Source organism: Protopterus annectens, chromosome 8.part0, assembly GCF_019279795.1.
Source record: "Protopterus annectens isolate FY-2018-M chromosome 8.part0, PAN1.0, whole genome shotgun sequence".
Classification (NCBI taxonomy): Eukaryota; Metazoa; Chordata; order Ceratodontiformes; family Protopteridae; genus Protopterus; species Protopterus annectens.
In genome coordinates, this window is record NC_056741.1 from 456414963 (window position 1) to 456434518 (window position 19556).

Consider the following 19556-nt stretch of genomic DNA (forward strand, 5'->3'; position numbering starts at 1 on the left):
AAGAACTCCCTCTTTACTTCTTGGCACTAACAAAACTGAACAAGTTAACAGCAAGAAAAGTACTGCAGGCCTTGGGCTTCATGGCATCATGCATAATCTTGGTCCCATTTGCCAGACTACATATGAGAAAACTACAGTGGTACCTAAAGAATTTATGGTCCCAACACAGACACAGCCTAGAAACAGAAATCCCACTAATTCCATGCTTAAAACAGGAGTTCCTATGGTGGGCTCAGGCATGCCAGTCAAACCCAGGCCTACCCTTTCGCAGATGTCAAGCAAGCCAGACCATCACAACAGGCGCTTCAGACCTAGGATGGGGGCCCACATGCTGGACAAATGCGTGCAAGGATTGTGGACACAGGATCAACTTCACCTGCACATCAACCTAAAAGAAATGCTGGCAGTAAAACTGGCATTCCAAAAGTTCAAACCATTTCTCAAAGAGGGCCAGCTGATGATAAGGACAGACAACACCACAGTCATGTGGTACATCAACAAACAGGGAGGCACTCATTCATACCCCCTATGCAGAATGACTTTGGAGCTGTGGACCCTGGCACTCAGCTACAACATCCAGTTACAGGCAATATTTGTACCGGGAAAAGAAAATACTCTAGCAGACATATTAAGCAGAACCACATCGGCTGCCCACGAATGGAAGCTGCACCCGGACATCTTCAAGACCATCTCAAAGAAATGGGGAATGCCTCAGATAGATCTATTCGCATCACCTCTCAATCACCAGCTCAAAAAATTCTGCACAAGAACATTCCACCCACTAGCATGGAAAGTGGATTCGCTCTCCTTCAGCTGGAAAGGCCTAACAGCATATGCATTCCCACCTCTTCCCTTGATACACAAAGTACTACTAAAAATCAAGGAAGAACGTCCAAGGATAATCCTGATAGCTCCAAACTGGCCAAGACAACACTGGTTCCCACTGCTGAGGAGCATATCTCGGAACAATATGTGGCCAATACCCCTGATGCCTTTGATGTTAACTCAGAACAACTACAGCATCATACATCCAAACCTAAAAAACGTTGCAACTGACTGCATGGAACATCACATAGCAGCAGCTAATCCAGAACTTTCCCAAAGAGTTAAAGACATTATTCTTGAAGCACGCAGACCTTCAACAAGAAGGAACTATGCTGGAAAATGGAAAAGGTTTGTCATTTGGAGTACGGAAAGAGGAAAAGATGTGTCAAACATAGATATGCCTAACATTCTGGAGTATCTGGCCGAACTTCTTCATTCAGGCCTGTCCTACTCCTCCATCAAGATACATGCATCAGCTATTTCAGCAGAATACAGCTTTGATCCACCTGTTTTTCACCTTTGCTCAGGCAGTTCCTCAGAGGAATCAAGAATGTAAAACCTCCAAGGAAACCACCATTACCAGCTTGGGACTTAAACTTTGTGCTAGAAAAGTTGACACTATCACCCTTTGAACCAGCAGCAACAGCAGACCTACAACACCTGTCATGGAAAACTGCTTTCCTACTGGCAATTACTTCAGCAAGGAGGGTTTCAGAACTACAGGCCTTAATGGCAGTGCAACCCTTCCTAATCTTCCACCAAGATAGAGTGTCCATGAGGACTAATCCTACATTTATGCCTAAGGTGGTATCCAGAGTGTCTTTAAACCAGGCAATCCACCTACCTACCTTCTTTCCCAACCCACAAAACAGAGGGAAAGAATACTGCATACCTTGGATGTACATAGACAGCTACGCTACTACTTGGACAGAACAAAAATAGCAGAAAGACTGACCAACTTTTGTAGCCTATGCAACAGGAAGGAAGGAAAAGCTATTTCCAAACAGACAATCTCCAAATGGATAGGAAATTGCATACGATTCTGTTACTCCTTCCATGGAAAACCAATTCCACAGAACATAAGACCTCATTCTACAAGGGCAACAGCCACTACCACAGCCTTCTTACGAGGAGTGGCAACCAAAGACATTATTGAGGCGGCTACTTGGACCTCCGTGCATACATTTGCCAAGCATTATAATTTGCCTCTATATTCCAGATCCCGAGCAGGGTTTGCCACTGCTGTACTGCAAGGGATCCTAAACACACCATAATCTACTTTTATCCTCCTCCCGTAGTTGGCTATGGTATTCTACCCAGTTGTTATGACTGCAGATGCATCCATGAAGGACATAGTACAGTTTTGTACCTACCATAAATGTAGATGTCCGAACTGGATAGCATCTGCAGTCAGGATTACCCTCCCTCCTTCCCCTCTGTGGTACTCCCAGGGTGTTTACCCTCCTAATAGCTAGCTGGTGGGGGGGAGTCTTTTATGGTGTATTTGTTTGTATATATGTACATACATGCTTATTTTTGTGTTTACCTCTATCTTTTTGGAAACATTGGCATCTATCCAAATTTTAGCCTTCAAGAGGGCTACTGGCATCTGGGGCAAGAAACACTGAGGAAAATGGCGTCGGCTGATGCTTTTATACCCGAAGACCAACAGAGATGACGTCGGGTGAAGTGCGACATCAGCCGAAGCCGGACCCGGACTTTGGAATCCGGCCGACTGAAGGGCTGCCTGACGACAGGACAACCCAGTTGTTATGACTGCAGATGCTATCCAGTTCGGACATCTACATTTATGGTAGGTACAAAACTGTACTTTCTTCAAGTATTGGTCTCTCTGCCTTTTGAACCTGCTGAACCACAGAGCTTAAGTTCTAGTCTTGGAAAACAATGTTCCTGGTAGCTATCACCTCTGCTAAAAGGGTTTCAGAACTGCAAGCTTTGTCCATTAAAGTTCCATATATGATTTTCCATAAAGATAGGGTTTCCCTTCGGAACAATCCGTCCTTTTCTTCCCAAGTTTGCATCACAAGTTAACATCAATCAGACCATTAACTTACCTGTTTTCTTCCCAAATTTTGCTAACAAAATGGAATACAGACTCCACTTGTTGGATGTTTATAGATCATGATTTTATTTACACAAGACTAAAAACTTTCGTAAATCTGATCAATTGTTTGTGTCCTTCTCTAAACCCTTTTTGGGTAAACCTGTCTCCAAGGTCACGATTGCTAGGTGGATTTCCTTGTGCATCCTTCAGGTCTATAAGGATAAAGGTTTGTCTCCTCCGGGTCAGGTGAAAGCTCATTACACTAGGTCAGTGGCTACTTCTACGGTCTTTTGGTCTAGAGTCTCATTGGATGATATTTGTTTTGCAGCTACTTGGTCCTCATCTCATACCTTTATTTCTCACTACAAATTGGATTTGACTTCTAGAAGGATAGCATCCTTTGGTTCCGTGGTGCTCCAGACTATCCTTCCATGAGGGCCACCCAGGAGTTTAGTAACTGGGGACTCTGTCCCACAGGTTGAAGACCAAATGAAGTAAACTACTTCAGATAAAGAAATTATGTACTCATCATAACATTCCATCTGAGTAGTTCTACTTCATTTATCTTCAACCGTCCCTCCTTCCTCCCCCCTTACCTTATCATATGAAGAGCCTGTTGGCTGCAGTTTTAGGTCATAAAGTATTCTTCTGGTTGGGTTCTCAGTATAAAGGTCTGCAAACTCGATTTGAGGGTTGGAAGGTAGTGGAGGTGTATTATGGGTATTGGGAGGAGCTTGGAGCTCGGAGCAGATGCTAGTGAATTTGCCGGCTCGGATCCAATATGGATCCGGTACCCGCAGGTTGAAGACAAATGAAGTAGAACTACTCAGATGGAACATTATGGTGAGTACATAACTTCTTTTTAAAGCACCCTATCACATCAGTGCTAGCTACACCTCTCCCACCATGAACCAAGAGAAGCACACTGCGCCTACCTGGGCTTACTAAAGTCACTCAGTATGCAGCCAAACATTTTGGTCGTGGGAGATTCAATTCTCCTTCCATCGATTGGATGACATACACGATCACAAACATACTTGCCCTGAGGTTCCTGGACTTTGTCAGTACAAATGCCGTGGAACAGCTAGTCTGCACTGTGTGTTGCCCTCCCTGGTAAGGTCAGACCATAAATTTGTCTTGTTTGAAGTAACAGTCAGATGACCTGGCACCCCCCCCCCCCCCACAGGTGCAGAAAAACTGAAGCATTTCTCTAAAGCAAACTACAGCCTACTAGGCGAAGGTATAAAAAATTTCAAACCCCAATGACTCCTGTGCAGAGGAGTACACAAATGCCCTGTATAACCACCTAAACAACTGTATAGACTCAGCCCTACCTGACCGGATCAAAACCAGGTCATCCTGGTGGACCTCAAGTATAAATAGTTCATATAACAGAAGGAAGAAACTGATGTCCAAGAACAAGAGTAAAGTTGCTCAGCAGAAGAAGAATACCCTGCACAGCTTGAACAAGCAAATCAGATATCTTGTAAAGTCCTCTAAAGCTAGTTATGAAGCTAAATTAGCATCCCTAGCCAAAGAAAATCATAAGGCATTCTTTAGCTATGTTCAAAATCTAAAAGGGAACATCCAACTATGTGCCGAACTTGTAGTGGATGGTACCTCTCATACTGAACCAGAGGAAATTGCCAGTCTGCTAGCTAATAGATTTGGTGCAGACTTCATCCCCCTGTCCCCAGCAGCCATACCCAAAGCATACCTGACACTAGTCCTCTACCTAGTATCTCTAAAGAGCAGGTCATATTTGCACTCTCCAAGGGCAAAACCATGGCCTCTGTGGGACCAGCTAACATCCTAGGCTGTTTACTGAACAAACTAAAAGAAGACCTAGTGGAACCACTGAGCATTCTCTTTAACCTTAGCCTAAGCACTGGCTTTGTTCCAGCAGAGTGGAGAACAGCAACAGTAATCCCCTTGCACAAAAGGTGTCCATCAACTGACTCTGAGAACTATACCTAACCAGCTTTAAGTGCAAGACCATGGAAAGAATCATCATGGACCTTATCAGCAAGGACATTGGTGACCATCAAACTCTTGACCTGATCCAATTTGGCTTTAAGGGTAGATCATGCTTATTGAACCTGGTGGACTTCTTTGAGAATGTCACCAAAGCCCTGGATGAAGGTAAAACAGTACATACTGTCTATCTCGACTTAGCCTTTGACACAATCCCCCACTCAGGTATCATTGAGAAACTCTGCCAGATGGGGATTAATCCCATATGTCACTAGATGGGTAGCCAACTGGCTCACCAACAGAATGCATACTGTCAAAGTTGGGGCTTACACCTGTACCAGTAGACCATTTACCAGTGGCATACCACAAAGATCTGTACTGGGTCCTCTGCTGTTTGGAATCTATTTCTCAGAAGTCCAGGCGAAAGTAGATGGCCTGTGGCTTACCAAGTTCAGTGATGATTGCAAACTGGGAGCAGTCACTGAGTCCCCAAACAATGTTAACATATTACAAAAGGGGCTAACACAGATAAATAATTTGTGCCAAAGCCATGGACTAAAACTAAATGCAAAAAAGTACATTATTATCCTCTTCGGCAAAGAAAAAGTCCCTGCAAATTACAATATTGACAGCACCACCCCCAAGCTCATACTCAGTGGTGCGAGATTTGGGAACTCAGGTTGATAGCAATATAAATTTGATCACCATGTGTCCACAGTGGTAAGGAAAGCCTTCTACTTTGCACATCTCATAAATAAAGGCATCGCATCCAAGACTATGGATGTTATAGTTCCTCTGTACTTGACCCTCATCAAACCACTCCCTTTTGCATGCACCTCTCCAGACACCTGCAGCAGCGCAAGAGAGCACACAGGTTTCTCACCAAGAAGATTCAGGACCTCCAAAACATAACCTACATGGAAAGACTGAAATCCCTGTCATTGTATTCTGCATCCTCGAGGCTGCTGAGAGACGGCTTGTGCCTGGCCTATAGAGCAGTCTGTGACCCTGCCCTAATGTAAATGTTGCAAATCTGCAGATCAAATGAGACAAGAGTCACTCGCTCCAGGGATCTCCACCTAGCCTGTGACATTAACAGAGTATGCTGGAGAGGCAGATGTCTCTCCCAGAGCGTGCTGCTCCTCTGAAATAAACTCTCGATTTATGTGAAGCAAAACTTCTCAATAACCCTATTCAAGTGCAACCTAGACAATTGGACTGTAATTTCACCCCAGGGTGGCACCTATGTCTCTCACGGACAGGGGCAGTCTGTGCTGATCATATACTCATTGTGAGAATAATGACCATCTAACCAAGGTCATTTATGGAACATGGGTATAACATGGCTAGGCTTGTAAAGGCCCTATGGACCTTTGCCTAGTAACCTCCTATGAATGTACAAGTGATTTTTATCTGAACTAATCCTTTATACTCAGAAACGTGCAGACTATGGCTAAGCACAGCAGTAGTCCAACATCATGGTAGATTTACATCTGGCTCACTTTAAATACGTAGCTGACACTTAGATGCCCCTATCTGAAAGTCACCATGCACTTTTGTAGTACATTTACAGCATACTTTGAAATAACATCATCACATACAGTTGCTAAATGCCATAGTAAAAAGGCTTCATACAGTGCTTATACAGCAAAAATTTGAAATACAAACTGCACAGTAGACAACGCTGAAATATTAAACATGTACTGTAGCAGACATAGTCAAACAAGTTTTAACAGCTTCCTACATAATATGCAGATCCTCAGTGCTCCAGCTCAGAATTTGATATGACTGCAGATTGTAGTAAATTATGAACAAGATGAACTTTTCTTTGTCATAGGAGTTGCATCTCCTACTACAATCAACATTTGTGGAACTCAAGCAAGACACAATATTCTACACCATTAATCTTCATGGTTACTTTGAGTGAACAAATTTAAATGTAATTCTAAAGTTATCTTTTGCAGCCCTTTCATAGACATGCTGATCAGTTAGGCTGTTCTTCCATAAAAAAATAAGTAATCTTGTCAAAGTATATAGGCTCTCACAACATTTTCAGGTATACTGACATACCAGCACCTTCACACAAATAATGGTTAATACAATGTATAGGGACCCCCCCATTTAAAATAATATATTCAGTTCCAGTCATTCTACCGAGCAGCCTGTTTCATTTTTGCATGAACATCTCCAAATTAAATCGACCAGACATGAGCCATCTCTCTTGTATATTAAGTCTTAAATTCCATTTATAATGTACTTTTCCTAAAAGTGCATAATTTGAGAGTTAAATGAAATCTCTCATACCATATTTATCCAGATGCCATTGTTGTTTCCATCCATTTCCTGTTGCTCCTCACATTTGTCTTCACCTAAACAGACCTGGAAGAATCACCCAGATTTACAGATCCCATGTGTTAAATATCTGTTGCCTCTGTAACCGATAACCATTGCTGTCCACTCTGTTGTCATAGAGAGAGAAAACTCTAAATGTGACCCAGGTAGTAGCCCTCAGTTCATGGGTCGAGTACCTGCAGCAGTTCACTCATGAAGCAAAGGAATGAAGGGGATTTGCCCATTTGCCTTTCTTATTGGGGATGGACAGGGTGGATGTTTTCAGGGTACATGCAGTACACTGATTTGCGGTGAGGAAATTGTTATTATTGCGTACTTAAGATAAGTGATGAAGAAATGTATGAAATGTATATGTTGGATAAAGGTAATGTAATATAAAATGATTTGGGAAGACTCCTTTATTCAGTCCTGGATACCTGAAGTAGTGTGTAGTCAACCAGTTTTAAGGTTAGGTATTAATAGCCTGTAGCTGACTGGATGAATATTGCATAACAGTAAAAACAGTTTAGGTATTTGACCATACTTGGCATTCTGGCTCCTGTGTCAAACTGCCTTGGTAACATTAGATTTTCCTGCTTGGATGGACTTACTTCCTAGATGGCAACATAGCTTGCCATTCAAAGTAATACAGATGTATAAACCCATTAGGCTCACATTTACAAGATATGTATAGCATGTGTCAGAACTGGCAAAAAGGGTAAACCAAATATGTAATACTAAATGTTTTAAGTAGAAAGTTAGTTTTCCTATAGTAAAGTAGGGGTGAAGTACAAAATTACATCTCTGTAGAAAGATATGAGGAGCTTGATAACGGCATTTATCATGGAGTTATTTTTCCTTTATAGGTTCATAGGTGTGTACTATGCTAATAGCCCTGGAGCCTTTACAAGCCTAGCCCATAGAAGTGCCTTGGTGTCGTGCAGCCCGACATTAGTTCCCAGTGCCTCTGTCGAGTAGAGCCACTGGAGTGATCCCCGGGGTGAACTTTCTATTACCTCTCCACTCATCAAGATTTCTCTTGAAGAGAGACAGTGAGGTGCTGTGCTTGACATGTATGGGAAGTCTATTCCAGAGCATGGGCAATCTCTGGGTGAGGAACCTGTCCCTCCAGCATGTTCTGTTGATTGTGGTAATGAGGTTGAGGTCTCTGGAGCGTGTGATGCGGAGGGAATGGGATTTCTTTAGATGTAGCATTTCTAACAGAGCTGGGTTAGACATGGCTTTGTAAGTCAAGCAGAGATCGCCTCTAAGTAGGTGATATGAGACAGAATACCTGGAGTCGTTTGAGTCTGTCCATGTAGGACATGTGTTTAATGCCTAGGATCCTCTTCATGAGGTACTTCTGTGGCCTCTCCAGGTGTTGCAGGTGTGTAGTGATATACATGTCAAATGGGGCATTACACTCGATGGTTGGTCTAATGAGGGAAGAGTAGAAAGAGACGATGACCTTTTCTTGGATGCAAAACCCTTGGTAATGAGGTGTGCCACATAGAAGGACTTTCTGATCATAGTGGCAATCTGGTGACCGAAGGAGAGGTTGCTGTCAACCTGCATCCCCATATCTCTTATAACGCCTTCAGTGTTCAGTGGGTTCCCATCGATGTGGTACTAAGTGGGAACTGAGTTTTTACCAAAGGGGATGATGATGCATTTTTTGGCATTAAGCTTAAAGCCATGGTTTCGACACCAGTCACTGATCTCAGTGAGGCCTTTCTGTAGGATGTCTGCATCACTTGTGGAGTTAATAATGGCTCCCAGCTTGCAGTTGTCTGCAAACATGGTCAGCCAGAGTCCCTCTGTGTTGGCCTGAACTTCTGAGTAAGTAGATGCTGAACAGGAGAAGACCCAGGACCGATCCCTGTGGGTCTCCACTCGTAACTGGTCGACAGTCTGACTTGGAGTCCGCTACTTTCATGCTGTGTGTTCTACCTGTGAGCCAATTTGCAACCCACCTAGTGATATAGGCGTTGATGGCTAGTTAGGTGAGTTTATCAATAATTCCTGAGTGAGGAATGGTATCAAAGGCCTTGGCCAGATCGAGATGGGCTGTATGCACTGCCTTACCTTCATCTACAGCCCTGGTGAATGACGCATAAAAGTCAACCAAGTTAAGCAGGCATGATCTCCCTTTCACAAAGCCAAATTGCATGGGGTCTAGAATTTGGAGATTTCCTGTAACTACATTAATCAGGTCCATGATGATGCGCTCCATAGCTTTACATATTAGACTCATCAGGCTGATGGGGTGATAATTCCCAGGGTCTGTAGTTGCACCCCTTTAATGGAGAGGGATGACTGTAGCAGTGTGCTATTCGGTAGGGACAAAGTCTGAGGTGAGGCTGTGACTGAACAGGGCACACAGATGTGATGCCAGTTCATTTTGTAGTTCGTGTAGAACACAGCCAGAGATATTATCGAGTCCCATGGAAGCAGTATTCTTGGACTTGGACATTGCAGCTTTAACCTGTGGTGCAGTAATGCTAGGTGCCTGGCATTCTTCTGGTATTGTGATTGATCTTTTTTTTTGGGGGGGGGGGGTAAAGTTGGCACTAAATCTGTCGGCCAGTATTTTGGCAGTATCTGTTGGCTCAGTATAGGCGGTACCATTGTGCAGTAACTCAGAGCAAATCTGGGTATTGCCATGGAGGTTCTTGATATAGCTATAGAAGGCTTTGTGATTGTTTTTAGTGTCTGCTGCAATTCTGCCTTCATAGCTGGCTTTAGAGGATTTGATGAGATATCTCAACTTTTTGTTGAGGTTAATAAGGGAGTTTTTCCAGTCTTGGGACTTCACCTTTTTCTGCAACAATTTCCTCCTCCTGTTGTAAAGTTTATTAATGACAGGGGGACCACCAGATTGACTTCTTTTTTTGGAGCAGAGCGTCTTGGTTCTGTTGAGTATGGCTAGTTCCACGCATTTATGTAAATGTTCGTACAGTGCATTGGTGTATGATTCGGCAATCATGCAGCTATTTTCCATTGGCATGGGTGCTGTGAAGTTAGCCATCTCTGTTTTTAGGAGTCCATAGTCAGCTTTGGAGAAGTTTTTCAAGGTGGTTACCTTTGGGGGGTGTGTGGGTGAGGTGTGGATTTCCATGGTGATTAGTTTATGGTCGGATCTGACCAGGGAGGGATTGACTGTTGGTGTAGAGCAATGGTCGCCCATGTTAGTAATAACCACGTCAAGGATGTTGCTTCCTGTAGTGGGGGTCAGAATGAGATGGTCCAGGGCATTGGAATTGATGAATTTCAGGAAGCATTGGGCCAATGTATAGGTGCTCGAGTAGTTTTTCCAGTTGATGGAGGGGTAGTTGAAGTCTCCTAGTAAGAGAGTGTTGGGTTGGATCTTGATAGATTCCACACCTATGAACTTAGCAAGTGGTAGTTGCCCTTTGACGTGTTAAAATCTGATTAGGGCACCCACCTTATGCCATGGATACTAGTAAAATATGATGGCTTGACCATGCACTAGCTATTAAAACTGTCGATTGAAAATGGAAGAAATGAGCAACTGCATTTATGGGAGGGGGTCTAAGTGAGATTGAAAATACAGCAGATTATACTCATTTATTTACCACTGCTCTTTGAAGCTGGTAATATTGATGTTAAATAGGCTACTTGATCTAAACTGTTCAATTCTTGTATTAGGCATTTTAAGGTTTATGCGCCTTAATGTGTGAAACTAGGACGTACCAAATGAGAAAATTCTAATTACACTTTTCCCTTGTTCTTGATTTTGTTGAAGGAACACCTATCTCGATTCCTGAATTTATCCCTGTGGATGCATGAGTACTGTTCATTTGTTCTGGGAATTAGTTACTCTGTAAGTAAAGTGGTAATAAAAAAATAGACATACAGGTGCACTTGCTTGATATTATTACTTTTTTTTGGAGGGGTTGCTGTTTGCTCCCACTGCCTTCCAACCATCAGATTCTCTGTCTCCCAGAGTTACCATCAAGGCAGCTATCAAGATTTTCTTGCTTTAGTCTCTGATCCTGTTACCCTTATAACTGCAGCAGAAACAAGGATTGTAATACCATGCCCATTTGGCTAGTCCATGTTTGTACATGCTTTCATGCATAACCACCCGCTTGTCATCTCAGCTATGCTGCAGTATTTTTTTAATTTCTTATAGCATTGATTAAAACATGTGTACTAAACACAGTATGTATCAGCAAGTGATGCTATAATGCACTTGGTTATATTTGTCTCATTAGTACAATACTGATAAGAAACCAAATGTATTACATATTACTTTGTGTAAATTAAGTAATATGTTTATTTCTCTATAAAAGTGGACGTCGGATAAACATTAGAATAGTGTTGCATGCCTCATATGTCTCCCAGTACTTAGGGAAGGACAAGCAGTCCATTAGTTTAACAAACCACGTTGTCTTGACTACAGGCAGATAAGAAAATCCATGGCTCATTGAAAATCTCATGACACCTGTAAAGTAGCACTGTTGGCTATTTGATGTTCTTCATCCCACATTGCTGCAGTCCTAACACTTGGGTAGTCCGCTGTCCCAGTCGGCCCGAATACCAAAGTATAAGGCTGACGTCGGTCAGGGCGCATTAGTCTGACGTCAGGACGTCAGGGTACAAATGCGCATGACCGACGTCATATCCTCAGTCTTTTTTGCCGCATGGTCCGTTGCAGAAGCAGTTTTGCAAGTGCAGGTTGGCGTTCTGAGATTTTCCGAAGTCAGAGTTTCAGACCGAATCCAAGTTGGCTAAGTACCCCGTTGGGGAATATTTTGGTTTTTTCTTGCCTCAGTATTTTACCGGATGTCAGAAAAAGTGAATAACTGTATTTCTTGTGGGAAACAGATACCTCATAGGGATTACCATACCTTGTGTATACCTTGCTTAGGGCCTGAGCACGTCGTTGTTGGCTGTCGCTGTTGTGCTAGATTTAACAAACGCACGATAAAGAGAAGATTAGATTGTGCCAGGTTAGTTTTTGGGAAGCGGTGTAATTATAAAATGCCGTCGGATGCTCCGGCCCGCTTCCAAAAAGCGCAAGGACAAAACAGCAAAGCCTAGGCTGGAAGAACCGTCCGTACCGGACGTCGGTTCTTTAGAGGGCTCGGTGGAGCCAGAGGTTCAGCCAGAAATTTCTTTGGAATCCCAGGGCGAGACTTTATTACTACAAGATGTGACCTCTCAGGAGGTAGGCCAGGCGGAAGGGGCTTCTCAGGTAGCTGTTCCTCCCTCCCTTCCTAAGGTGGTTAGGCCCTCCCTGCTGTTTCCAAGGCTTCTCCCAGGGCAGGCCAGGTTTGGTTTCAGGTGTTACCCCTAGTTCTTCAGGGTCTGTACCTAAGAAGCATATGCTTAAGATGGCAGAAGATTTGATTACAATGATTAGAGGTTCTATGCCCCTCCTGATAAGAGGCCTAGGGTGGAACCTGAGCTTGGGAGTTTTGAGCAGTGTTCGGATGCTTCTGAGTCTTCGGCTGAAGACTTGCAGGAGTATTCCCTTACTCTGATTCTGATGTGGATGATTCTACTCCTTCTGCTTCTCCTCCTGAGGATTTTTCATTTTCAGAGACTCTTCATTCCATGAGGGAGCATTTTAAATGGGAAGGTCAGGATTTCTCTGATTCCAGGAAAAGGCTTAGGGAATTTTGTTTCTACCCCAGCATAGGCCTTTAGCTATACCTCCTGTTCTAGATGTGGTGGAGGATGTTTTTGCAGAGGCTTCTCTGAACCCTGATTCTTTGCCTCCTGCTCCAGTTAAACCGGATAGATATTATAGGGTGCCTGAAGCGCATAAGTATCTTTTTAAGAGTCCTAGGGCAGACCCAGAAACTGTTTCACAGGGGCCTAAAGGTGTTAAGGCTTCTGTTGTTAAAAATCTTGTTCCTCCGGATAAAGAGGCAAGGGCTTTGGATAGATGGGGAAAGAAAGTGTATACTTCTTCCACTTTGGCCATGAGAGCTTTGAATTGCCAGTTTCACATGTTGAAATATCAAAATTATCTCCTTTCACAATTAAAGTCTAAGGTAGATGCTTTGGCGGAAGGTATTGAGTGTAAAGAGTTGCAGGATTTAGTTCATGTTTCTGAACAGGTGGGTAAGCATTCTTTGCAATGTGGTTTTGATGCTGTGCAGGCCTCTTCGAGGGTGGCTACCACTGGTTCGGTTCTTCGCAGGCACGCCTGGCTGAGGGATCAGAATTTAGCTGAGCATGTGAAGACAAGGATTTTAGATGCTCCTTTACAATCTGATGTGTTGTTTGGTTCGCCTGTGGAAGCAGTTCTAAAGAAAATGGAAGACAAGGCTAAGTCTATGCAGACTGTTAAAGATTTTTGCAGGTTCAGCCTCCAAGTTTAGTAGAAATTGGCCTACCAAGGGGTGGACATATCCTGCTTATGATTCCCAGTCTAGGGGTAGGTCTAGACGTGGTAGGGGCAGAGCTCAAGGTTCTTTTAGGCCTAGAACAGGGAGTTCACCTGCTCAGTCTTCTGGTGAGGGCAGGGGTCAGTCCTTTCGTAAACAGACCCAATGACCTGCCTTTTCAGCTGCCAGAATCTTCTCGTCTGGCAGCACCTTTGGGAGGAAGGTTGGCACTCTTCAAAGAAAACTGGAGTTTAATTACCCAAGACAGATGGGTATTGGATATCATTCACCACGGTTACAGGTTTTATTTCCATACCTTGCCTCCTTTCAAAGGCATGCCAGACATTCCTCCTCAACAAAGGAAAGAGGCTCACAGGCAAATTTCTTTGTTGCTCCAAATAGGGGCCATTCAGCCGGTTCCTGTGCCAGAAAGGGGCCTAGGATTTTATTCTCGCCTGTTCCTAGTACCAAAAAAGGGGAACACGTGGAGACCAATTTTGGATCTGTCTATCCTCAACACTTATCTGGACATTCCCAAGTTCAAAATGTTGACGTTACAACAGCTTTTACCTATGCTGGGCAAAGATCACTGGATGGTAACTTTGGATCTCAAGGAAGCTTACCTTCATGTTCCTATCAGACTAATTTGCAGGAAGTATCTGCGTTTTCGAGCTGGGAATTCTCATTATCAATTCTCTGCATTGCCCTTTGGCTTATCTACTGTGCCCAGAGTATTCACAAAGGTTCTGGCTCCAGTGATAGCTTTCTTCAGGCTAAAAGGAATACAAATCTATCCTTATTTGGACGACTGCCTGCTTCTGGCTCAAGGAAAGGACGTGCTTCTTCAGCATTTGGAATATGTGATAGCAGTGCTAAGATGCCTAGGGTATTCTGTGAACGAAATAAAGTCCAGTCTAGTACCCTCTCAAGACATGTGCTTTCTGGGCGTGAGACTGAATACAGCATCCCAGATGGCCTTTTAACCCCGGACAAACAAAAGAATCTTTCTCTTTACTTCCATCAACTATCTCATCAGTCCGGGCTGACTGCAAGGACAGTCCTTCAAGCCTTAGGGTTCATGGCATCTTGTATTCTGGTACTTCCCAATGCCAAACTGCATATGAGGAAGCTACAATGGTATCTCAAAATGTATGGACACAGCACTGCCAGGATTTGGACACTGTCATTCAAATAATACCTTGCATTCAAAAGGAATTTTTGTGGTGGGCTCAGGAATGTCACCTAAACAAGGGACTCTCTGTGACCCGCCAGAGGCGAGTCAGATTCTAACGACAGATGCCTCAGACACAGCTTGGGAGCTCATCTGAATGGAAAGTGGATACAAGACAAGTGGCCTGCCAGACTGCAGCATCTACATATCAACATGAAGGAGATGTTAGCAGTCCAGTTTGCATTACTGGCTTTCAAGGATTTACTTCTTCCAGGGCAGGTGTTGATTCTAACAGACAACACAACTGTCATGTGGTACATCAACAAACAAGGGGGAACACATTCTTATCCTCTATGCAGGCAAGCAATGATTTTGTGGGAGACGGCGTTAAGCTTGCAACTGAATCTTCAAGCAAGGTTTCTGCCAGGAGCACAGAACTCCTTAGCAGATGTGTTAAGCAGGCAAATCATAGATCCCCACGAGTGGAAACTGGATCTTCATGTATTTCAGACTTTGACAGTGTCCTGGGGAACTCCAGACATAGATCTGTTCGCTTCTCCACTAAACCACCAGCTGCCAAAGTTTTGCACGAAAAGGTTTCATCTCACAGCCTGGAAAGTGGATGCTCTTTCTTTCAGTTGGGAAAATCTTCATGTGTATGCCTTTCCACCTCTGCCTCTCCTCCCAAAGGTACTCCTAAAGGTCAGACAGGACAAGCCAAGGATGATTTTAATAGCTCCAGATTGGCCTCGCAGCACTGGTACCCATTGCTGAGGAGTCTGGTAAGGAAGCCTCCATGGCCCTTACCTTTGATTCCACACCTATTGTCTCAGAAGGACGGGCATCTACTCAATGTCAAGCTTCACTCTCTTCATCTAACAGCCTGGCATATTCTGTTTTGAACCATAGCAGGTCTCAGCTTCCTCAACAAGTTCTGAATGTGATTATGGAAGCCAGAAGACCTAGTACAAGGAAAGTGTACGCAGGGAAATGGAAGAGATTTTTATTTTGGTGTGCAGCAAAGGATTTGGATGTTTCTGAGCCAAATTTGAGTGTGGCTCTTCAATATCTTACTGAGTTATTGGACAAAGGTTTGTCTTTCTCTTCCATTAAGATTCATGCTGCAGCAATTTCAGCTCACTATGATTGTGACCCACCATTGTTTTCTCATCCTTTGTTTAAGCAATTTCTTAGAGGGGCAAAGAATATAAGACCCCCACATAGAGCTCCTACTCCTGCTTGGGACCTCAATTTTGTGTTGGAGAAACTTACTCTACAACCTTTTGAGCCTCCGGCTACTGCTGAATTGAAATACTTGTCATGGAAGACTGCTTTTTTGTTGGCCATTACTTCTGCAAGAAGGGTTTCTGAATTGCAGGCCCTTATGGCGGTTGACCCTTTTTTGATTTTCCATAAGGATAGGGTATCATTACGTACTAATCCTTCCTTTATGCCTAAGGTGGTCTCTAGTGTGGCTTTAAACCAAACTATTCATTTGCCCACTTTTAAGCAGATCCCCAAAATAAGGGGGAAAAGATTTTGCACACTTTAGATGTACACAGGCAGTTGCGTTATTATTTAAGCAGGACTAAGGATTTTAGGCAGTCTCAGCAGTTGTTTGTTTCTTTTGCTTTGAGTTCTCAGGGCAAGCCTGTGTCAACACAAACTATTTCTAAGTGGATTGGGTTTTGCATTGCATTTTGTTATTCCCATCATGGCAAGGAGATTCCAGCTGGGATCAGGCCTCATTCCACTAGGGCTACTGCCACTTCAACAGCATTTCTAAGGGGGGTGGCAACTAAGGATATTTTGGAGGCAGCTACTTGGAGTTCAGTGCATACTTTCTCTAAGCATTACCACCTTCCTCTCTACTCTAAATCTAGGGCTGGTTTTGCCACGGCTATTTTGCAGGGTATGTTGACAGCTCCAGCTTCTTTATGATTTGCCAGCCTCCCTTACCTCTGCTTTGGGATTCTACCCAAGTGTTAGGACTGCAGCAATGTGGGATGAAGAACATAGTACAGTTTTGTACCTACCATAAATGTAGATGTTCAAGATCCACATTGCTGCAGTCCAATTACCCTCCCTCCTTCCACTCTGTGTTTAGGGGTGGTTGTGTGGGTGGGGTTGTACTTTTGTAAATTGTATATATTGTATATATATATTTGGTACAGGAGTGTTTGGTGTTTTTTGGTTTTGGCCTTATCTTTTTAGGGTCTTCTGACATCTGGGGCAAGAAAAGACTGAGGATATGACGTCGGTCATGCGCATTTGTACCCTGACGTCCTGACGTCAGACTAATGCGCCCTGACCGACGTCAGCCTTATACTTTGGTATTCGGGCCGACTGGGACAGCGGACTACCCAAGTGTTAGGACTGCAGCAATGTGGATCTTCGAACATCTACATTTATGGTAGGTACAAAACTGTACTTTTCATTGATTATCATTACAGGACATTTCTACTGTTGTGGCATGGTCTGAAGTCCATGTATTCACCAAGCATTATAGACTGGAAACTAATTCTGCATTCAGGGTACGATTTGGCAGAGCTGTCTTCCAAGGCCTACTCTCCTGGATTATTCATGTCCTGTTACTCTTTGGCCCAGAATGTTACTGCTTGTAGCTGGTTTAGTGAAATAAACAACCTAATGTAGAAGTACTTGAGGGATATTGTGTTGCTTCTGTACCACAACCACCGATCTATGAGAACATTTATACAAGCAGGTCACTGTTCCCATTATTGGGGGGAAAGACCATCTGAAAGCAGGTACTTGCACCTTTTTCTGAGTTTTTCTCAAGTGTTTTTTTTAATCAAATCCCATATGGCTTCAACTAGAATGAACTGTGGAGGCAGAGATTCTTCTGTGAGATTTCAGTCAATGGCATTAGCAAAGAGGGGTCCAAAAGTCTGGAGGCAGGAACTGCTTACCACAGCAGCATCATGTTGTAATTGGATATTCATAGAAAACAATACTGATAGTCTGTCCTGATGTTATAGTAGGTGCATGTCATGTTTATATTTTATTTTAAGACTGGAACAGAATTTAAAACAGTGGAGAGGTCCATCATCATAAAAACACTGCACTTTAGTAAGGTGGCTGCAGTATGCCAGAGAGTTTGCATCAATCAGTGGATGCCTGTGGAATTTTCCTGCAGTTGGTTTTATAATTTGTCATAGGCTCATAGGAGGTTACTAGACTATTGGCCCTAGGGCCTTTATAAGCCTAGGCATGTTATACCCTTGTTCCCTTACTGACCAAGTTGTATGGTCTGTATTTGCAGTGCTAGTCTGTGATCAGCACCAACTGCCCTTATCCAAGAGGGACATAGTTGACACCCCTGGGGTAAATTTACAGTCTGCCATTCAGTTGTGTAAGTTATGCTTAAATAGGGTAATTAAGTAGCTCTGTTTTACGTGAATTGGGAGTTTGTTCCACAGGTGTGGCAATTTCTGGGAGACGTATTTGTCTCTCCAGCACGTCCTGCTAATGTCGCTAGCTAAGTTAAGATCCCTAGAGTGAGTGAATCCTGTTCCATTAGGCTTGCAGATTTTTGACAACTTTCTTGATAGAACTCATGTCATATTAAGGGAACATGTCTTTTTTTCTTCATTAAATGTCAGAAGACTAATTGTGTTTCATTTTTGTTTCACTTTTAGTTCAGAGTCTGGACTGGGAGACGTTTGAACAGTATTGCACGTGGCAGCTCTTTCTTGCTCACAGCATCCCTTTAGAAACCATCATTCCTATTCTTCAGCACCTCAAGTACAAAGGTAAGCTCATAGTAATGTCACATATATTGGAGCTAACTGAGTGCATATATGCACTCAAGCATCAGGGTATAAGGTCATTGTTGTGTGTGTTTGTCTAGGCAGAAGTAATGGCACTCTGTTTTTAAGTCTGTATTAATAATTATACTTCCTTATCACTGTTGTAGTATCCTTCATATGTGGAATGTCCTGTCAAAGATAGCTTAACATCTAGCCAGTGTAAGAAAACTTTTATTTAACCTCTACATCGTATGTCAGATGTTATCTCCCTGTGCAGGTGTAGGGCAAAAAGTGACGTACATACATCCAATCTGCAGACCATTTTTGCTGCTAGACCGATGCCTAGTTAAAACTTTGGTCTTTTATGCCTTTTGCTGAGCTGGTTCTTACCAAGCCTCTTACAGGTAAGTGCCCTGTTGGGGGTGCTTTTTTTTCTCTTTACTTCTGTGAAAAATGTGAGGGTCAAAGGCAGATTCCACATAAGGGCTGACATGAGAAGTGCCTTTTCTGTTTAGGTGCTATGCACAACCATACCCAGTGTGCTATTTGTGAGGCTGTTGTACCTAAAACTCTCCATAGCCATTTGTCTTCCTTACCTGTTTATCTGGAGAATCAGTGCTTAAAGCTATTGACCCAAGGTGCCACAGCTGAATCCATTCTTCCCATGTTTCAGCCATCTCTGAAGAAAAAAGCAAAGAAAGCTTGCTGTTACCATGCTGCTGTCCAGCCTTCACTGGATGTCTGTTTTGAGTTAGATGAAGACTCCAAGGACCGTTTGTTGCCGACTCCAGTTCCCCTGTACAGCAACCCAGTTGGAAGCCAGCATGGAACCTGTCTCTTGCACGTCCGCTGAGTCTGTGCATACATCTGCTATAGACATTGATGGGCCCCACAGCTGGTTATATCTAAAGGGCCTAGAGGGATATCCCAAATTGTTGTTAGGGAAGAGGTTCCTGGTACCCTTATTGAATCTAAGCAGAGCTGTGAACCCCTTAGATCAGGCAAGGTTAATGCCACTTTAAAGAAAAGAGAAAAAAACTGAGGCTGTGCATACTTCT

The 19556-nt window shown here is 43.3% G+C and overlaps 1 protein-coding gene across 3 annotated transcripts in view; it reads left to right on the forward strand.

Moving 5' to 3' along the window:
- Nucleotides 1-19556, forward strand: part of INTS3 (integrator complex subunit 3) — a 2345436-nt gene that overhangs the window by 1849181 nt on the left and 476699 nt on the right. For all 3 annotated transcript variants that reach the window (XM_044079970.1, XM_044079971.1, XM_044079972.1), the window contains one exon: nt 18388-18501. In XM_044079970.1, coding sequence (XP_043935905.1) covers nt 18388-18501 — 114 coding nt within the window. The remainder of the gene's footprint in view (nt 1-18387; nt 18502-19556) is intronic.